Source organism: Lampris incognitus, chromosome 7 (assembly GCF_029633865.1).
Source record: "Lampris incognitus isolate fLamInc1 chromosome 7, fLamInc1.hap2, whole genome shotgun sequence".
NCBI classification, from domain to species: domain Eukaryota; kingdom Metazoa; phylum Chordata; class Actinopteri; order Lampriformes; family Lampridae; genus Lampris; species Lampris incognitus.
Window position 1 is genome coordinate 11,432,377 of NC_079217.1, and position 20,180 is coordinate 11,452,556.

The following is a 20,180-nucleotide window of genomic DNA, read 5'->3' on the forward strand; positions in this document are numbered from 1 at the left end:
TCCTAGAAATTGAAGAGAGGATGAGGAAAGAGAGAGAGAGGCAACAGGCAGAGGGGGGAGAACCAGCTGCTTTGGCTGGCAGTAGTCATCCCGGTCAAAATGATCACTGCAGACCCGATGTCCCAGAAAGTCGAATCAGTTCATCTGGACACATAGTTTAACGAGAAAAACGTTTCATCACTCGTCTAAGTGACTTTGTCAGTCTCAGCTGACTGCAGGCTGTCCCCAATCTTATTAACAGCATAGTTGCATAATGACCGAAACTGGCGATCGGTTTCATGTGCACGCCTGGCACGATGATGCCTTCGCCTGGCTACAATCCCTGCTGTCAGGATCACTGGAAAGTCTGGGCGTTAGCTTCGACCAACTCTCTGAAGACACTAACAATTTTCACCCTAAATGCGTGTGACTATTAGCATTGGTGTTTGTGAATTGGGGCTTTTTTTGCAGTGAGGCTCCTTTGCATAGAAAGAGACCAATTTTGCGCTAAATGTATATGTGCAAATAGCACCGGAGCACCGAGACGCTATTTGTTTGGCAACGCAATTAGGAGTGCATTTCACCCTTTGTGGGTGCTTTGAGAATTACACGGTTTCTTTTAGTCTTATTTGTGCAGGTTTAGCGGCAGCAAAAGCCGCGCAATCCTTTTGTGAATTTGCCAGTGAGCGTTCTGTCAGAGTGACTGTTATTTGGGGTGCTTTAACTGTGCACTCTCCCTCGTGCCTCTCAGCTGACCAATCGTGTAACCTCAGTGACGTTGGTGGTCACCTGATCCAGCGGCCCAATCATGCCGAACATGATCACTCAGTCAGTCACTCTAACGTTGTCGCTCAGTCAGTCAGTCAGTCAGTCAGTCAGCTAAATTCATGGCTGGCCCACTGGCCGGCTCAGCCAAAACTCCCAGAGTTACCCTTTAAACCAAGACGTGTTTCAAGGGACCTGAAATTTCCCATGAGACAATACTATTAGAGACCAATGCTGTCTTCAGTTTGGTATTCTTAGGTATACGCACAAATATGTAATTATGAAAGTCAAGAACATTTCAGACAACACTGCATGTGAATACGCTGTATAAAAGGCTTAGTGCTTGTGCACATTCTTCACTGTGATTACATGTACTGTGGGCGTGGAGGACCCTGATTCTGCCTCATATCTATTGCGTCCCATCTTCTTTGACAATTTTTGCTGGATTATACAATCAGTAAATCTGATTAGTCAAAGTTAAGTGAGCGGAGGCTACACTTCGACCAGAGGCTCGGTTTCAAATCACTGTGTCTTTCTTCCCTGCTGATATGTTCTTGAGCAACATATCGAATTTCTGCAGAAAAAAAAAAAACAGTGTTAGGGTTACTATTTTGTTGCTGAATCAGTACCTCGGTTGTCCCTATCAGGGTGGGGATTCGAAATGATGAACCCCGATGAGAATAATCTATTAAAATAAGTGGTTATATTAAAGAAATGCTGTTGAATAATTTCCAGAAAGCATCTCTATCTGTGCATGGGTTAGGGAAAAAAAAAGAGTATGAAGGAGCTGGGGAATTACATTTTTCAAATCCACATGTAAACATTACCATCAACAATTAAACCCTGAGATAAGCAGCTGGCCACATTTCATCTGATGAGGGAATATGTGATTCACGCTGCTGCTGGGAGGAGCAGCCTGCAGTACTTTACTGCTCCCTGGAAAAGGGGACAATTCCTACCCATAAATGTCTCTTATACCAAGCCTCATTTTTCTTTCTTTCTATCACTCTTTGGAAATGTACTCGGGCAGATGGCCTCCATCAAAACTGAAGGCGGCGTGTGTTTGGTGTACTTGGTGCCTAGACTCTGTCTATATTTGTGTGTGTGTGTGTGTGTGTGCACATATATAGTATGCATGTGTGGAGTGAGAGAGCGAGAGAGAGAGAGAGAGCGCATGTCCAAAAGTGTACACGCAGTATGTGTGAAATAGCAGACCCATCTGGTGGGTCCACCGACTGACTCCAGCAGTGTAGAGCTCATAAGATTTGAAATCTATATCTACGATTTCCTGATTACTAAATGGCAGACGCACGGTAACATCCTCAAAATTCTGTAGTTTTCCACTTACAAAGATAGTGGCAATGACGAAACAGCAAACTTCTGCAGGGTGGTAATGGACATCCTTCATCACTCCTTCATAAATCATGTTCAACTCACAACTTGTGCGCAGATGTTTCGTAGTCAAAAATACTTCTTCCATGTTTTGTTCATTTAAATAGTCAAGGCAATCCAATTGCAAATCACGCTGAAGACAATTTATCTGAAAGCCTCTCTACGTAGGCTGCTATATTGAGAATCAAAAAATGTTTGGAAGGTGCTACATCTGATTCTTTGGAGAAACATCGCTAGCAGTCATGAATCCTAAATCATGTTCGTGGTTTCTCGGTGACTAACAAACATGGGGCTTTCAAGACTGAAAGGGTTTCCGGTTCGAGACAATTCAGATTACTTTCTCAAGTACAAAAAAAAAAACACAACTCTTCCAGCGGCATTAGGAAAATATGACCAAATGAAACATGATTTGAGGTTTGCATGATGTAAGGGCTTGCAATCAGCAATGCAGCTGAGTCATCACCCGAATCCTTCTCTCTTCCCAAGTCCCGACCCACTGACCGTCGCAGGAGATGACAGAGTCCGAGATTCATGGCAGGGCACTGCTGGTTATTCAACTTAGACCCTCGGCAAACCCACTCATGTAGTGGAAATTATTATTCTCTGCATGACATTTCTGTTCAGTGTTGTTTCGTGCAACACCTGGATAGATTGCGTGATACGGATGGTCAGCCATGTGCATATGGACAAACTTTCACCACCTGGCAGATGGTGGGAAAATATTTGTACGAGTGCCGCCAGACTGGGTGCTATAAGTAGAAGAACGAAAGATGCAGCCCCCAAACAAACTTTCATCGTGTGCGACGCACACTATTCAAAAGGTTAGCACAGCCTTTAGAAATTTCGCTTATATAAACATTAATGTATGCCTGTATCGCAGTATTTAGTTTAGCTTGGGTGGGCTCGATGACAGCGACAATGGCCAAATGCCCAATGTACTCTCATCTGCACGCCGAGAAAGGCCCCCCTCTCTCTGGACCAAGATACAAAACTATACTTTGTAAGGCGTGTAAAATATTGTCCTCTGTACGGGGTTGGTGAGCTGGTTTCTGAAATGCCCGTACCCATCGTAAGACTTCTCGCCATACTGGATCTGATGGGCAGATATTAGTCTTTTTCTTTGACAAAACAAAGGAAGAGAAAGAAAAAAAAAATCAATAACACACTCAGATATTGTGTCCATTGGGCAAAGATGTTCCGACTGAACTCTCTCAGATAACACAAATGGAAAAAAAACAACCCGGCATCCAGTGATATCATGTAGCTGGTCCTGTGCCACTGGATCTTCTGAAGACTAAGCCAGGAGAAATTCAAAACAATACGAGAGAGCACACGGAGCAACGCTGATAAAAGAGAGGAGCTCTCGTGTTTTGTCGAGTGAGTGTGTGTCTCTGTCTTCGACCGACTCCGTGTCTAAAATCTGCAGAAATATCTCCACACAATCAGAAAAAGCAACCACTATGTCTTAGGTAACGGCTATGGAAACACGTTTTAAGAATCGATTGCTTGAACGCCGTAAAATTCAACACAAGAGATTTACAAAATGGGCATGGAATAAACTTTAAAACCAGATTTACATGCGGGCTGCAAACACACTTTCCACTGGAATTTCTCACAGTCTGACATTTGGCTTAGTCAGACCGAAACATGGAAACTGATTAACTCGATGCGTTGTAAGAAAATCAAAATCCCTTCAAAGTTTCCATTACACCGGGACCAGTTGTGTTACGCAACACAAAATGATATATTCATATGCGGCCGGTTCATTTAGAACGGGGGCCCTTCTGACAAATTATTTGCCGGACAGCTTGTCAAAATAGTCCTTGCAGGAAGCAGGAAGAGATGGGTGGACAAGGATTGAGAGGTGAAAAGAGATAGAAGAGCAACAGATACAGAGAAGAAGAGGATGGGAGGGAAAGTGCGCATGTGTGTCTCTGAGAGAGAGAGAGAGAAAGAGTGAGCGAGAGAGAATATGACTGGGAGGTCATAGTGCCCTACCATTGTCATCTGACTGGTTGAATCCACACAGCTGGCAGATGGAGCGAACCCACTTGTTCATCTCCTCCTCGGTTTCGGCCACCAGGTAGAACGTGCGGTCTGACGTCTTGATGTCGAACACAAAGCTGTCCTGGAACTCCTTCCTCTTGAAAGTCAACCCGGCGTCCACTTGCTCGCAGCAGTGCAGGTCAATGACCCGGATGGGCTTCTTGGAGTGGTCGTTCTTGTAGTACTCAAGAACATCGGGGTCACCGCTCATACGGCCACTTCGAAGGATGAACCAGCGTTTCTTCCACGCCTTGGGAACAATGACACCGCAGGTTAGACCCATGTCCACAAACAGACGACAACAACAACAACAACACACAAAAAAAGCCTCTGAGCAGATAAAGTCACATGTTTGCAGACAGATAATGCTATTAATACTTGGATTTCAGCTATGACATGAGCCTCAGTGAGGTAACATACAGGTGGTTTAGTAATCTGTTCGTGTTGTGTGCGCTGCGGAGTGTTGCCTTGACAATAATACCCTCTTAACAGTTGGACGTTGGTTGCGGTGTTGGGTTTGATCAAACAGAAGAGTGAGTTCAGAGGAAAAAAAGTGTGGCTTTCTACTTGTCTTCTTATGCTTGTGCATACATGTGGTGGTGTGGTGTGTGTGTGTGTGTGTGTGTGTGTGTGTGTGTGTGTGTGTGTGTGTGGGGGGGGGGGTTTCTCTTTTTGCAGTAGCAGGTGTTTCTTCCTCAACGTATTTCCTGTACTGATACTCCACTGTGAGTGAGGAGAGAATTAGAGATGCAGTTCAAATATCAAAGTCCTCCATGACAACTTTGGCGAGTGGGCTCTGCCCCCACGACCAGAGCCGGTGATTGACACCTCTCGTATCCAAAAAAAAAAAAAAAAAAAAAACCAAAAAAAAAACGATAGATCAAGCTGCATCCAGACGTGACTGTGTAAGTATGATTCCCGCCTGCAAACCCCCCCCCCCACCCCCAGCATCTAAATAAACGCTGCCAAATGCTCATTATGAACCACAGGAAGTCACGATATCTGCAATAACACACGCAGGGAAACGAAAACTTAAAATACTGCAAGCCGATTTTTTTTTACACTAGGGACGCCGCTGTTGTTTGTACAGCAAAGTAGCCTCGACTGGGAGAGGAGCTGCAGAGGAGCCCCATACGTCTTTCCAGGGGCTGTCTTAAAGGGCCACTCTGTATTTTATGTACCGAGACAAAGGAGAAAGATGGATGGGGCGGGGGTGGGGAGGGGAAGGGGGGGGGTTGTTGGCCGCCGGCCAGTGATGCACTTCCGCCCAGGCAATGTCTCTCAATTGCAGGCTGCTGACACACAGGATCCTGCAGGCCCCCCTCTCTCTCCATCAACACAGACATTGCCGCAAGGCCAACACCCCTCACCCCCCCCCCACCACCACCCAGACTAACACCAAAAAAAAAAAAACACACACATACACACAAACAGAGAGGGAGAGAGAAATAGTGACACAGAGAGGGAAAACACATCAAGGAGCGTGTCGCCTGTGTTTTATAAATACTGTCGCTGCTTTCTCCAAGCGTGCACGCTCCATATGGTTTAATCGGGACTATTAGGGACTCTACCTCACAGATGCCGTGCCGTTAAGGAGCCCCCCCCCCCCCGTTCAAAAGCACCACACTAGAATCGGCGTTTCATCCGCGCGAGCGACGCAATTCCTCTCAAATGTTAAATTCTCAATTTTAAAGTAATGGGGGGGGGGGGGTTCCCACAAAAAAGAAAAAAAAATTGAAATGCTCTTTTGTCCCCCAGTCTCTGAACACTTTCTGAGAAATAAAGCAACACAGTGTGTTGTGTCAGGAAATGCATGTCGTCTGATAGCGTCTTCAGTCAGTAGCTGAAGCGGTGCAGCGACACCAGGGGGTTCGTTAGACGCTCCCCCGTTTCGTTTGCCTCCGCCAGACTGACGTGCCGTACCGGTGAGGCCGGCCGGGCCCGGTGGCAGACGTGATGGTGCCGACGGCGCCGTGTGCATCTTGGCACGGTGAGCTCCGATACCACAAACCGTGGCCCGAACAAAACGTGCTACCAAATTTTGTGCGAGGTTGTTCAATTTTTTTCTCATTTCACTTCCAGCAGACACCGTTTAAAGACTCCGTGCACACTTCTGAAGCTTTGTCTGGAGCTGAAATTACACGATATGGATATGAAGCCAGGGCGGGTTTGGCATCCCGAGCAGAGTCCCGGCAAAGTTCGGACCCGAATTAGCAGACGGCAGTATTGCTAATTACCTTCAAAGGAATACTGTTAAATTCTAATATTTACACAAGTTGTTTTTAAGGACAAGGGAGATTGCAATCAAGCGCCCAGATAACCCGCAACGGGAGGAAGATGAAAATAAGGAATCTAATCATTCATCTTGCTGATTTGCAGCCTCGAGCTGATTTTGGCAGCAAAAGAGGACTAGCTTCAAAAACGTTTAGTTTTTCCCAAGCCCTTATCCCGAAAAAACTTCTTTTTTTTTTTTTTATCAATACAGAACCAGGAAATGTACTGTGATCCAAAGAAAAATCATTCTGGGCATTTTGAGTTTTTTGATTTACTACATCGATGTGGACTTAAATGTATTAGCGGGTGGGGCGAGCTCCTCTGTAATGTCTGACAACGGGAAACAGAGGTTAATATCGAATAATACAGACACTTAAGAGACTGTTGGGAAGCAGGGGGGCGGTACGGTGGCGCAGTGGTTAACGCGGTCGCCTCACAACAAGAAGGTCCTGGGTTCGAGCCTCGGGGTAGTCCAACCCTAGGGGTCGTCCCGGGTCGTCCTCTGTGTGGTTTGCATGTTCTCCCCGTGTCTGCGTGGGTTTCCTCCGGGGTCTCCGGTTTCCTCCCACAGTCCAAAGACATGTAGGTCAGGTGAATCGGCCGTACTAAATTGCCCCTACATATGAATGTGTGTGTGTTTGGGCCCTGTGATGGCCTGGCGGCCTGTCCAGGGTGTCTCAACGCCTGCCGCCCAATGACTGCTGGGATAGGCTCCAGCATCCCCGCAACCCTGAGAGCAGGATAAGCGGTTCAGATGATGGATGGATGGATGGAGAGCAGGGGGAAAGAAATTAGCGGAATTATCCTTTTCTGCTTTTGACCGAGCGCAGGCTCCTCTTTCATCGTGAAAGCAGTGAACAAGAAAAAATCTGAATCCAACCGAAAAAGACATGCTTGTTGAAGAGAACTTACAAATAACACGAGGACATTTACATAAAACATGCTTTTCGTTCGACTGTTCTCTAGCTCGCGTTGGTTCTGTGACTGTTCTCATTGTTCGTCGGGGGGGAGGAAAGAAGGTAATTGCTGAATCTCTTGCAATAGTTTCTCCATTTAAACGTTATGGCCTTTTCTGGAGAAGGGGAGAACACGGCTTAATTGAAACCTGGAGCAGTGCCCAGTTTCAAGAGGTCAGCGTGACCGAGCTGGGTTATTCCTGGCATCCTTCGGCCATGGCCGGAGTATTAACTCGGGACAGTAACAACTATCGACCACAGAGTACATACAGCGAGGCTTCATCCTACCCAAAATAGAACCAGTGGCTCTCACAGGAAAAGAAATGGCTCTCCTTTAGCATACGCGCAATACTGCGGAGCCCGGCGGAGGGGATGATGTGTATCTGGCGGCGCACTTCCTGTATTGTGATGCGTCTCGCTGATGCTCGAAAGCCTCGAATAGCAAATACAGGGGAAGAAAAAAATAACGATCTGAAACGTATCGGCCCATGCGACTTCTCGAGTCTCCTACTTCACGGCTCGTAAGGCCGCCTCTCCTTTCTCTCTCACGCGGTTTTCATATTTGAGCGCGCTGACCTGGTGAAGTAAATCATGGGAAAAGGAGGACACAACAAAACGGGCTAACCCACCCACGGCTCGTCCTCCACAGCACGTCTAAGCCCATCGATCACTGTCCAAGTACTTGGAAGTGAGAAGTGGGACCGAGGGCAGCCAGGGTGAACTACCCCCGGCTCTGCTCTCTCACTTCCCCATTTCCCCTTCGTGGCTGTGGTTTAATCTGCCGGGGTGTTTGGGGTGGGGTGGGGGGGGGAGTTCGGCCCCAAAGACACACTGCCCTTGTTATCAACTGGACTGGACAGTTCACCGGACCACTGAGAGCCATGTGCTGCACCAGCGATCAGACTCTGAGCTCTTGTATATTACGTCCGTGTGTGACAAACCACATGGGCTACGGTCCAAGTTTCCATCCGCTAGCATTTGTTTATCATGTTTTTTTTTTCATTTTAATGCATCCCTTTGGATGGGAGGATTCAAAGAGAAGAATGATGTCCAACCTAAGCAGAAAAAAAAAAACAACCGGCGCTAGCACCTTCGCAGCACACCAAAAAAAAAAAAACCCAGAAAAATCCTGATGATTCAGCTGTCCATGAGGTAACAGTGGACACAAGGGTTTGTAAAGCGCTTTCTGAAGCCAAGGAAAAACTGATATATCCGCATCGGGGGGGATCTGCCAGCGATGGGAGCCCAACGGGCAGTAGGACAGCCGCAGCCACCAACAACCGGACAGCGTTTAGCATCCCCGGCCATATTCCATCATCCTACACAGATTTCGTCATACCGTTTGTGGAGAGAAGGAAAAAAAAAGTACTGTAGTCTGTGCCGTCTTAACAGCAGCCAGCAAGCGCCAGAGAATATCTGCAGCCTACCGGAGAGGATACGACGTCCGCGTGTGTTTCAGAAGGCCGGGAAGGAAGAACGTCTAATAGCAAATGACACAAGGCAACCGTTTGAGCGAGTTGGCGTCTGAAATTAGGACGAAAACTAGTCCGACAGGCCAAGTCCTTTCGTCACATGTTGACAAGTGGACACATTTCCTTCTACTTTTGGCAGGGAGCGAAACAATGATATTGTGGGTGGGGTGTGGGGGGGAGGCAATATAGGTGAAAACAACAACACAAAAAAAAAAAAACTCAGTTCAGAGACAATTGTGCAGAATAAGCAAAGTCCGCCAAGCCTGTAAAAGAATTTTTTTTTTTTTTTTTTAGCGAAATAAACAAGACGCAACTGCGGGAAAACAAGTCAGTCGTGTAACGAAAACGACGGAACGTCTTAACATTCATGTTTTGAAAATCACGGGACCAAAAATAGACCTGGTCCCGTGTCTTGAAACGTAACCCATCAGTCTTCTTTTGTTCCCTTTGTTCGGTGGCGACCTACGAGATACGTCCCTTCTGGCGACGACCCAAGCGATTATCCACAGCATGCCTTTTTGTTTTTTTTGTTTTTTTTTTTTACAGTAAGACAGCAGAGCTGCATGAGTGTGTAGTGGTGCATTGTGTCAACAGCCAGGGCTGACAGCCATCCATCAACATGTTTCCAAACGTGCGTGAGCAAACATTCAAAACCAAACCGGCATGCTTGTCCAAGTTAAGGGTTAGAGCAGTCTTGTTTGCCCCCCCACCTCCAATTAAAGCGGCAGAGAACCAAGCTGAAGGAGGGCGCAGGTTGGCTATGGCCTTGGTGCTACACCTGGGTTCCTTCCTCCTCGGCCTTACCTGCTGCTGCAGTATAAACACAGCTGCACAAACAGCGGCGCTGCGGCGCCGGGGCCTGCGCTCGCCCTTGTTTGTGTACATTATCCACGCAAAGGGCAGCTTTTGTGGAGGGGTTGTGTCTTTTGTGGCAGCGTGATCTCTTGTGATTCCGGACGGTCTTGTGATTTCGGTGACATCAGTGCAAGTCTTCGCCCCAGGCAACATCACTTATGCAGTCAACTGAGGCGAGCTCCTGTTAGATCTGGGTGACACCCCGTCAGCCCCCCACGTGCAAACACACTAGCATCACCCCTGACACGCTAGCGTTAGTATACACACTACAGCTCAGCCGGTGTTGCTCAGATTTAGCAACGGGGCGAGTCGAGAAGGGTTGCACACTCGATCTCACAGGCTCCATCGGCAGGGTTATTATAAGGGGAGGGACAGAGCACAGCCGGAGGGGGCGGGGGACGGGGGGATGCGAGGAGGTTCTTTAGCGTCCAATTTCAGTCAATAACGTCCCGGCAGCCCCAGTGAGTGTATGAGCTTTCACATTTCTAAAAGCCCTGTGGAAAATGGACATTAGTGCTTCTAGGAACCCAACATTAAGTCAACTGGTTGTGTGACGTTGCTTTCCATTCTTACCATACTGACTTTCAGAGCGCGGTCACAGGCGCATCAGCAGTTGTTGTGGTGGCTGAAGGAGAAGCCACTGAAAAATTTCTCATAATGCATTTATCAAAGGGCCAACCCGTACATAAGCGGAGTTTATGTTGTTTCTTCTCAATGTTACGTGGCACCATCGAGGCATATTTACCCCCTAGTGGCTTTTATAAGACTGGACGCCACTTTATTCCCGCACCTTTTCGTACTTGTAAAATACAAAACTTGTGCCAGCCAAGCAACGCCTCACAACGAAGAAGAAGAAGAAGAACAAAACCTCCAGATGCATTAAAAATGGAGACCTCTAAAACAGTAACATCTGTCTGGTCAAGAAATACCTTGGAAATGGCCGCGACTGAATGCCTAAACACTCGTGACTCTGCTTAATACTACGAGAGGGGACAAGCCGGCTGCAGAAAACGACAGAGCCCTGCTATCCAGCCGTAATCAATAGCGGGTCACACGTCAGCCCGCATTCCACATGCAGCTTTGGCGAGCCAAGGGGATGCAAAATCTGGTCAGTTTTTGACCCATCAACTTGGAATTTGTGCCGCACAAAAACAATACGCTGCTATGCAGCCCCACCCCTCCGTGTGCTCTGACTTGAGACGAGACGAGCCAAATTTTACTTTTTACTCTTACATTTGACTGTTCCACTGGTGTTCCTTTTCACCTTAAAACAATACCAGTACACACACGCATGCACAGACACACACACACAGATGTCAACAGGCGAACAAACACACTGCAGACGAATAACAAAACGAACCCTCATAAACAGGCATAAACACAGACAAACAAAAATACACGTGCACTGAAAAGCTGCATGAACGCAGACAAAAACACAGACACACACATGTTCCAGCAGCAGCTGTATTGTCTGCTTTAGTCGTCTGCTCCAGACAGGTGTCATTTATCTTTGTTTACTTCCGTGACATCAGTTTATGTCGGGCATGAGCTTAAATAAACTGCGAATTGACTTAAGAGCGCCTGTGGAAGTTCCTGGGATTTCCAGAAGTTTACGCAGGGCTCGCCGTCCGGCTCAATATATGATGTTAAGCAGACAGCTACCCCAGACACAGTTTATGACACTTGTTTCTGGAGGATTTCCAATAAATTCCCATCTCACAAACACAATCTGAGCCGAGCGGTGTGCCAACAATTTGCAGCCGATCCGCATTTTCTGCGGCTCCATCGCACTATCTCTCCTTGGTGTTTGAGGAGATCCAGATGCTCCTGGGCTGGACATGGCACTGTCCCATGTACCCAGGAGATATAAACACAAAAAAGATGTTCAACAGGGTTGCTAAGAGCGTAAAACTACAGGCTTTTATATCCAACAGACGCACCGGAGCCCTCTGTTTCAGTTGAAATAAAAGCGCTCGGGTTTCTCAACGGTCGAAACGCCGACCTTGGAGGAGCGGCAGCTGCGAGACACAACACGTGCAGATAAGACCCCAAACAGGCCAACAAACGCTAGCGTGCTAATGAGGGGTGGGGGTGGGTGGGGGTGGCAGCGGTTGAAACTCAATGCCAAGACAGACGGAGTCCTCTCAAGGTTATCTTCTCATCCTCTGATGTCTGCCTTATGGATATGCCAAGGTTTCTTTTTCCTTTAATGTAAAAACTCAGCTTCCATATACTTGGATAACGTTCATAGAGTCTGGTGTGATTTATTTTTCATAACAATGCTGAGGAGCAACAGGAGGGCCAAGGCATGTGTTTCACGGTTATTTCTGAATTGCAAAAAGTCATCATTACCATGCGCATCATCACACCGAGAGGCTTTACCGCTTTGGGGAAAAAAAGGAGGAAGAAGAGAAAACACTTTATTTTCGTCCTTGTTCAGTTACAATGAAATGTGTTCTCTGCATTTAAGCCATCCTATTGTACTGGAGCAGTGGGCAGCTGCAGCGCCCGGGGACCAACTCCAGTTCTTCTCCCCATTGCCTTGCTCAGGGGCACAGACAGCAATATTAGCCCTAACATGCATGTCTTTTTTCGATGGTGGGGGGGAAACCGGAGTGCCCGGAGGAAACCCACGCAGACACAGGGACAACATGCAGACTCCACACAGAAAGGGCCCGGGACGGCCTGGGGTTCGAACCCAGGACCTTCTTGCTGTGAGGCAACAGTGCTAACCACTGGGCCGCCCAATGACGGTAACATAGAATTGTATTAAAAAGGTACACGGTTATTTAAAACGCCCCTCAGTGTAAACTTTGTTTTTTCCAGTTTAAGTCGAAACAGTTTAAGTAGGCCCTGTGATGGCCTGGCGGCCTGTCCGGGGTGTCTCCCCGCCTGCTGCCCGATGACTGCTGGGATAGGCTCCAGCATCCCCGCGACCCTGAGAGCAGAATAAGCGGTTTGGATAATGGATGGATGGATGGTAACTAAGCAAAGAGATACTCGTTATTCTACTGCACTCTTCTTAAATGTCTTGATGCATGCTCGATAATCCATGTAAGAAAATCAAAGAAAGAAGGTTGAATCAGTTCATCTGGATACAATGTTTATTGAGAGATACGTTTCATCAACCGTCACTTAGTTGGGGGATGAAATGTATCCGTCAATAAACGTTGTATCCAGATGAGCTGATTCAACCTTCTATGATCTTCTTTAAATAGTTGCTATGGCGTCAGGTGTAATATATTTAAACTGATAGTGACGCAGTGGCAGGTGAGCATTTATTGGGTGTTTCATGAGAGCTTTCAATACGATACGACTCAGCCAATCAGATCTCAGGACCATTTGACTGCACACACAGTGTCATCACAGCAGGGTGATAAAACGCTCCATCCCACAGCCCCGCTTATGATGAAGAGGACGGCTGCATTTCATACACAGAAGTGCTCATTCACTCCCCTTCTGCAGAACAGCGATATGCAAAATGCGGAAGACAAGCTCTCAGAGTGTACTGGTGGATATAATCACCCTCAATTTGTATATGAACACTTGCATCATTAAGGAAACGAGTAATCTCTGGTCCTGTCTCCCCATCATCGAACGACCATGCTTATTCATCTTCAGCCCGCACAGACAGTTTGACTAACGGGGAGCATTATCCTTAATCAGAACTCTTTGTGCCATTTCCTCTGCCATCTGTTGTTGGTACTGCAAAAAAATATCCGTCCAAACAAGTCATTTGTTCTGGTTATAAGTCTGAGAACCTTTTTTTTTTTTCTTGCAGTGAAGAAAAAAAAAACTGTCACCAGGGTGATGATTTCATTTGTTTTCCAATACAAATCGACTTGTTTGGGAATATCCTCTCTCTCTCTCTCTCTCTCTCTCTCTCTCTTGCTCTCTCTCTCTCTCTCTCTCTCTCTCTAACATAACTAAATATAATTATCATGGTAATCATTGGAATTTTACACGATATTGATATGTCATGATATTTGCTTACATATGCAAAACCCCCATACTAATGAATCCGAATGAAATTCATCACATTAAACTGTTTGCATAATATCAAACCAAAACTGTTTTTCTTCCCCTACCCTTTTTCTCCCCAACTGTATCTGGCCAATTACCCCACTCTTCCGAGCTGTTCCGATCTCTGCTCCACCCCCTCTGCTCCACCCCAGGGAGGGCTGCAGACTACCACATGCCTCCTCCGAGAGTCGCCAGCCGCTTCTTTTCACCTGACAGTGAGGAGTTTCACCAGGAGGACGTAGCGCATGGGAGGATCACGCTATTCCCCCCAGTTCCCCCTCCCCCCCGAACAGGCGCCTCGACCGACCAGAGGAGGCGCTAGTGCGGCGACCAGGACACATACCCACATCTGGCTTCCCACCCAGCAGACACGGCCAATTGTGGCTGTAGGGATGCCTGACCAAGCCGGAGGTAGCATGGGGATTCGAACCGGCGATCCCCATGTTGGCAGGCAACGGAATAGACCATCACGCTACCCAGACGCCCCAAAACTGGCTTTCAAATAATGCTCAGACCTCATTTTGTGAAAAAAAAACAACACCATACTTCATCCGAATACCACACCATGGACATTGCAAGGTGATAACACCGAAGCACATGCCCAACAGCTGTAGAGTACTTTGAACCACTCCTGGGTCCTGTGTCTATATTGACAAGAGTCCTTCCAGTGAATTTCCAAAATAAACATCCTCATTGACAACAGTAACTTTGTTAGGCCCTATCAGTATTACTGTGGTAGATGTTGCACTGCTGGGGAAAAAGGTGCCTCCCAAGGAAGAGCCTTTATTTCCTATGCAACTATTTGTTTTATTTGGTCTCCTCTATTCAAATGACACCTAGCGTGGGGAGTTTACACCAAATGCAGTCGCCACAACCACAGTGGGACAAAGGCTTCCAAATAGAGCCAAAACCATGTTAACATAAAAGAAGGAGGGTCCCCCTATGCACACAAGATCGGCGTATTGTGCGTTCGAGCTAAGGTATGTGCAAAATGGAAAAAAGGGCACACAGAAGCTGGGGACACTGACGTCATATCCTGTCATGATGTGTGACCAGAAGAAAATGTGCAACACTGTGATGTGATGTATTGTATGTAGATGATGTGCTAATATTATAGAATGACTGCCGGTGGGTGAAAAAAAAAAAGAAAAAAGAATTTCCTCCAGGGGGGACAATAAAGTCATCTATCTACCGCTCCATCTTAAATCTACCGCGCCAACACGACACAGGGAAAGCACAGGGCGGAGGAAGTGAGAAAGCGTATATGTCCGACAGCTACCACAACACAATAGCAATAGAAAGGTCTTGCGGGGTTACTGTTGTTGATGAGGACGCCGGGTTCTTGGGCGCTGAATTGGGAATTCTTTGAATCCATCTCGTCGATATCGACATAGGCATCGAGAGGGGTTCAAAGCTGTTTGTGGTGTATTGTGCGCCTGTTCACCAAGAAATGGAGCATCCCAGACTTGGCAAATATCAGTAAGGGAGTGAGTCTGCGGTAAGACAGCTATGACAGGATGTTGACCTCTGTTCTTACTACGTGTGTTACCTGACCTTGAGACTGTTTTATTCAATGCAATATTTTCCTCTCTGGCTCTCCTGTTTAATCTTTCCATTCACTGCTTTGGTCCACATTAGCACCGGTTTTATTCAGGTTTATCGTAACACAAAGGCTCCGCAGAATACGAGTTCACTATTCTGATGGTGCTCGAACCTCTTGACGTGGCCGCTCGTTTAAAAAAAAAAGAAGAGCATATTTAAAGTGGGCCTTAGTGGGCCCATTTGTGCCTCAAATGTAAAAAGTGAAATAATATTTGACAAGTGAAGATGGGAAATAAATTCATATCGCCATTCGCCGTGGAGGACACAAAGGTGAAGTCAATACAAAAGTCCAAAGCGCCGCACAAATTGCATGACGCCGCATCCAAACGAAACCACTCAGCTATTATCCGATGCATTACTGTTACACAAATCTGGTTATCATCAACGTATGATGGCTTATTAGAATGGCTTACACCTGGCCTACACTTGTGTGTTGATCCCGTAAAACAAGCGTTTCATTATGAGAACAAGTGTAAACTTACTTTTCATGTAGGACAAATAAACTTGAAACTGATGACATACTGAGAAGCTGTGCACATCGGCCCCGAGGATCTGTCCCACTACAGCTACGAAATGAGCTTGAATAGATAAACATGCAGTTTATCACACAGTAAAGGGAGGTGCATCTCCAGGGTTTACCAGTCCACGTCTCATCCCACAGTCAGCAGCATGAGATTCATTACCGCCTCCCCTGGCACATGAAGGCCAGGTTGCGTTTACAGACAGACTGTGTTGAAACATCAGAATCCAGTCTCGTCGCGCCTACACGGCATCATCTCCAGCCGACTTGGTTTATTGTTTTGCATCAGACGATTCCAATTTATACTGCAGCGAATTCGGGGGGGGGCAAGCCGGGAACCGCCGCTGCCGGGGACGCGAACCCGGGTCTCCCGCACCACAGGCGACAACGTCAACCAGTCGACTAAAGGGGTCCGACCCAAATAATACATTTATAAATGTGAACACAAGGTATGTGGTCAGTAATGTTACTGTCACTACAGCACAAGAGCCACAACACAATAAGTCAACACTGAACTCCCTGTGTGATGGCCTGGCGGCCTGTCCAGGGTGTCTCCCCGCCTGCCGCCTGCCCAATGCATGCTGGGATAGGCTCCAGCATCCCCCCGCGACCCTGAGAGCAGGATAAGGGGTCCGGATAATGGATCGATGTGGAATGGATTCCGATTTGTGCTTGGAAAAATGTGTGCGACGGAGTGCAGAAAAAAATAACATTTTGCCAAGTTTCTCACCAATGAGGATCAAAATGTTGACTGGAAAAAAATAACACAAAATCTTTTTAGATGCAAGCACTTACAAACATTTTTGGAGGGGTCTCAACCCCCTCCAACCGACCCCAAAATGTGCATCGATGGCACGGCTAAACGTGTGACTAAGTGTCTGTTTATGAGTGAATGAGTTAGAAGCCAGGTTCATGAGGCGCTTCACACCTAAATAAATAAAAACTGTTGAAAATCCTTTAGGGCCACAAGGCTTAAACCTTCAGCTATTTCCAAGAAGGTTTGAAGATCATGGGTATTTTTATTCAGGGTGGATCCTATTAAAGGCATTTGTATTCAAGCCCCCTAAGGGGTGCAATTGCACAGTCTCATTTTTCCAGTAAGGGCAGTAACATGACGGCTGAACACGCTGGGAAGACTTTCAGAAGAGGTCAACGGATGGTTAGGGTGAGAGGCAGACTTCTGAGTGGAATGCTGCTGGTTTGAATCCCAAAGAAATGTGAAGAGCGAGTGAGCAAATGACTAACGTTCTCACCTCCTACTCCTTTCACCAGCTACCGTTAAGATCTCCATGAGGCACCCGAGCCTGGAACAGCACTGTGTTCAGTCAACTATCACTGGGTAAATCAATGTTAAAAAATGAAATACACAGTCATTAATACATTATTTCCGCGTTCTTTCGCGCCACATCTACTCACTTGGGAGAGCTACATTAGTGCTGGTATTCAGATTGCTGGGCTAAAGTGTAAACTCCACTCTCCTCCACCTCCCTTACTGTGCATCCACTACTACTACATCTACTACTAGTACCTTCCCTATTGTGCATCTACTACTAGTACCTTCCTTACTGTGCGTCTACTACTAATACTACTACTAGTAGTACTACTACTACTACCTTCCCTACTGTGCATCTACTACTACATCTACAACTAGTACCTTCCTTACTGTGCATCTACTACTAGTACCTTCCCTACTGTGGATCTACTACTACATCTACAACTAGTACCTTCCTTACTGTGCATGTACTACTACTACTACCTTCCCTACTGTGCATCTACTACTACTACGTCTACTACTAGTACCTTCTCTATTGTGCATCTACTACTACTACTACATCTACAACTAGTACCTTCCTTACTGTGCATCTACTACTAATACATCTACTACTAGTACCTTCCCTACTGTGCATCTACTACTACTACATCTACTACTAGTTCCTTCCCTATTGTGCATCTACTACTACAACTACATCTACAACTAGTACCTTCCTTACTGTGCGTCTACTACTACTACTACTAACTTCCCTACTGTGTATCTACTACTACATCTACAACTAGTACCTTCCTTACTGTGCATCTACAACTACTACTACATCTACTACTAGTACCTTCCCTACTGTGCATCTACTACTACTACTACATCTACAACTAGTACCTTCCTTACTGTGCATCTACTACTACATCTACAACTAGTACCTTCCTTACTGTGCATCCACTACTACTACTACTACTACTAATACTACTACTAAATCTACTACTAGTACCTTCCTTACTGTGCATCTACTACTACTACTACTATATCTCCTACTAGTACCTTCCTGACTGTGCATCTAGTACTACTATATCTACTACTAGTACCTTCCTTACTGTGCGTCCACCACCAGCATTTGTGATATATACATTTATACATTTGTGATTTATTGACTTGGTATGTCCCCCCTCGACCATTAAGGTCTGCAGATGGAGCCCTGCTAGTTATCTCGGTTGGTTACTGGGCTTTTGCTGTTAGTGCCCTCACACTATGGAACGCCCTTCCTGCTGAGCTAAGACGAACTAAGTCTTTAGCTTCTTTTAAATCCCGTCTTAAACCTTTTCTTTTTATGAAAGCTTTTACAAATGTTTGATATTTGTTTTTATTTTTACTGTTTTTAATTTTACCCTCATTTGATCTTACTCTTATTCCTGCCTTGTCTGGTTTTATCTGTTTTTTTTTTTGTGAAGCACTTTGTAACATTGTTTAAGAAAGGTGTTATATAAATAAAATTATTATTATTATTACTATTACTACAACTACTACTACTACATCTACTACTAGTACCTTCCTCACTGTGCATACTGTAGTGTTTTCACATGCACCACCACCATGAGTTTTGAATTGGTGATGGAGGGCCATAAATGTAGTATCAATAAGCCTTTTACTGCATAGGCAGTTCATCTATATTGTTTTCAGCTTGGTGTTATCTAGAGAGGAGCTGCAGTCACTCCCTGGGTGAGATGCAGATCATCACATCACATTCAGATAGTTTGTTTAGAAAATCACAACAAAAAAAAGGTAATTAGTCATCACTTGATGCGTGTCAAAATAAGTATTATTCGATAGTGACTGAGTTTTGAGTAGCCTGGTAGCTTATTGAAGGTATAGTCGAAAAACGGGGAATGCTCTGCTAGCGCCATTCAGCCTTCCACAACTCATCTCCACATTCACCACATTATTGCCCCAAGGTTCAGGTGAGGGTGCAGCATGGTGTCGCAGAAGTCAGCCAAGAGGAAACATTCAGTGCTGATAATCCAAAAATGATTTACTGCCAAATATGCAACAAGAAATGGTCAAAGTCATGCTCCGAGAGTTCATATTCAATGTCATTATACTTCGGTGTTTGAAAGAACTGAAAATTTCGATTTGGCCCTGTGATGGACTGGAGGCCTGTCCAGGGTGTCTCCCCGCCTGCCGCCCAATGACTGCTGGGATAGGCTCCAGCTTCCCGTGACCCGAATTCGGATAAGCGGCTTGAATAATGAATGAATGAATGAAAATTTCAAAAACTGACCATCTCATATTGTTTCGTGATTCACTTGCACATTACTAGCATAACCCCAACCCCATCACACACACACACACACACACACACACACACACACACACACACACACACACACACACACCTAGGGACAATTTAGTATGGCCGATTCACCTGACCTACATGTCTTTGGACTGTGGGAGGAAACCGGAGCCCCCGGAGGAAACCCACGCAGACACGGGGAGAACATGCAAACTCCACACAGAGGACGACCCGGAACGACCCACCAAGGTTGGACTACCCCAGGGCTCAAACCCAGGACCTTCTTGCTGTGAGGCGACTGAGCTAACCACTGAGCCACCCGGTAAGCAGCATGTACAGTGGCTATAACAAGTCTACGTGCCCCGCTGGCCGAGTGAGTCCTGACCGCAGCGGCCTGGGTTCAAATCTGGCCCGGGCTCTTTGCTGCATGTCATCGCCTCTCTCTCTCTCTCCCTCCCCTCCCCTCCCTTACCTGTCGCTCTACTTTCACCGTTAAAAAAGCGGAAAATGCTGAAAAAAATATTCTTAAAAAAAACAAACAAACAAATAAATACCGTCTACACACCCCTGTTAAAATGGCAGGTTTTGTTGTTAAAAAAAGGAACCAAGATAAATCAGGTCGGAGCTGACAGACTCTTACCCAAAAAGATTGATTTCCGTGATAAAATCAAAAGGTGCTTTAACAAAGTATTAGTTTAAGGGTGTGCACACTTACTCAACCAGGTTATTCTAGAAGGTT

At 46.2% G+C, this 20,180-nt stretch overlaps 1 protein-coding gene across 1 annotated transcript in view; it reads right to left on the minus strand.

Moving 5' to 3' along the window:
* gab2 (GRB2-associated binding protein 2) overlaps positions 1 to 20,180 on the minus strand; it is a 47,572-nt gene that overhangs the window by 20,881 nt on the left and 6,511 nt on the right. Inside the window, exon 2 of the mRNA XM_056283112.1 lies at positions 4,135 to 4,432. Coding sequence (XP_056139087.1) covers positions 4,135 to 4,432 — 298 coding nt within the window. The remainder of the gene's footprint in view (positions 1 to 4,134; positions 4,433 to 20,180) is intronic.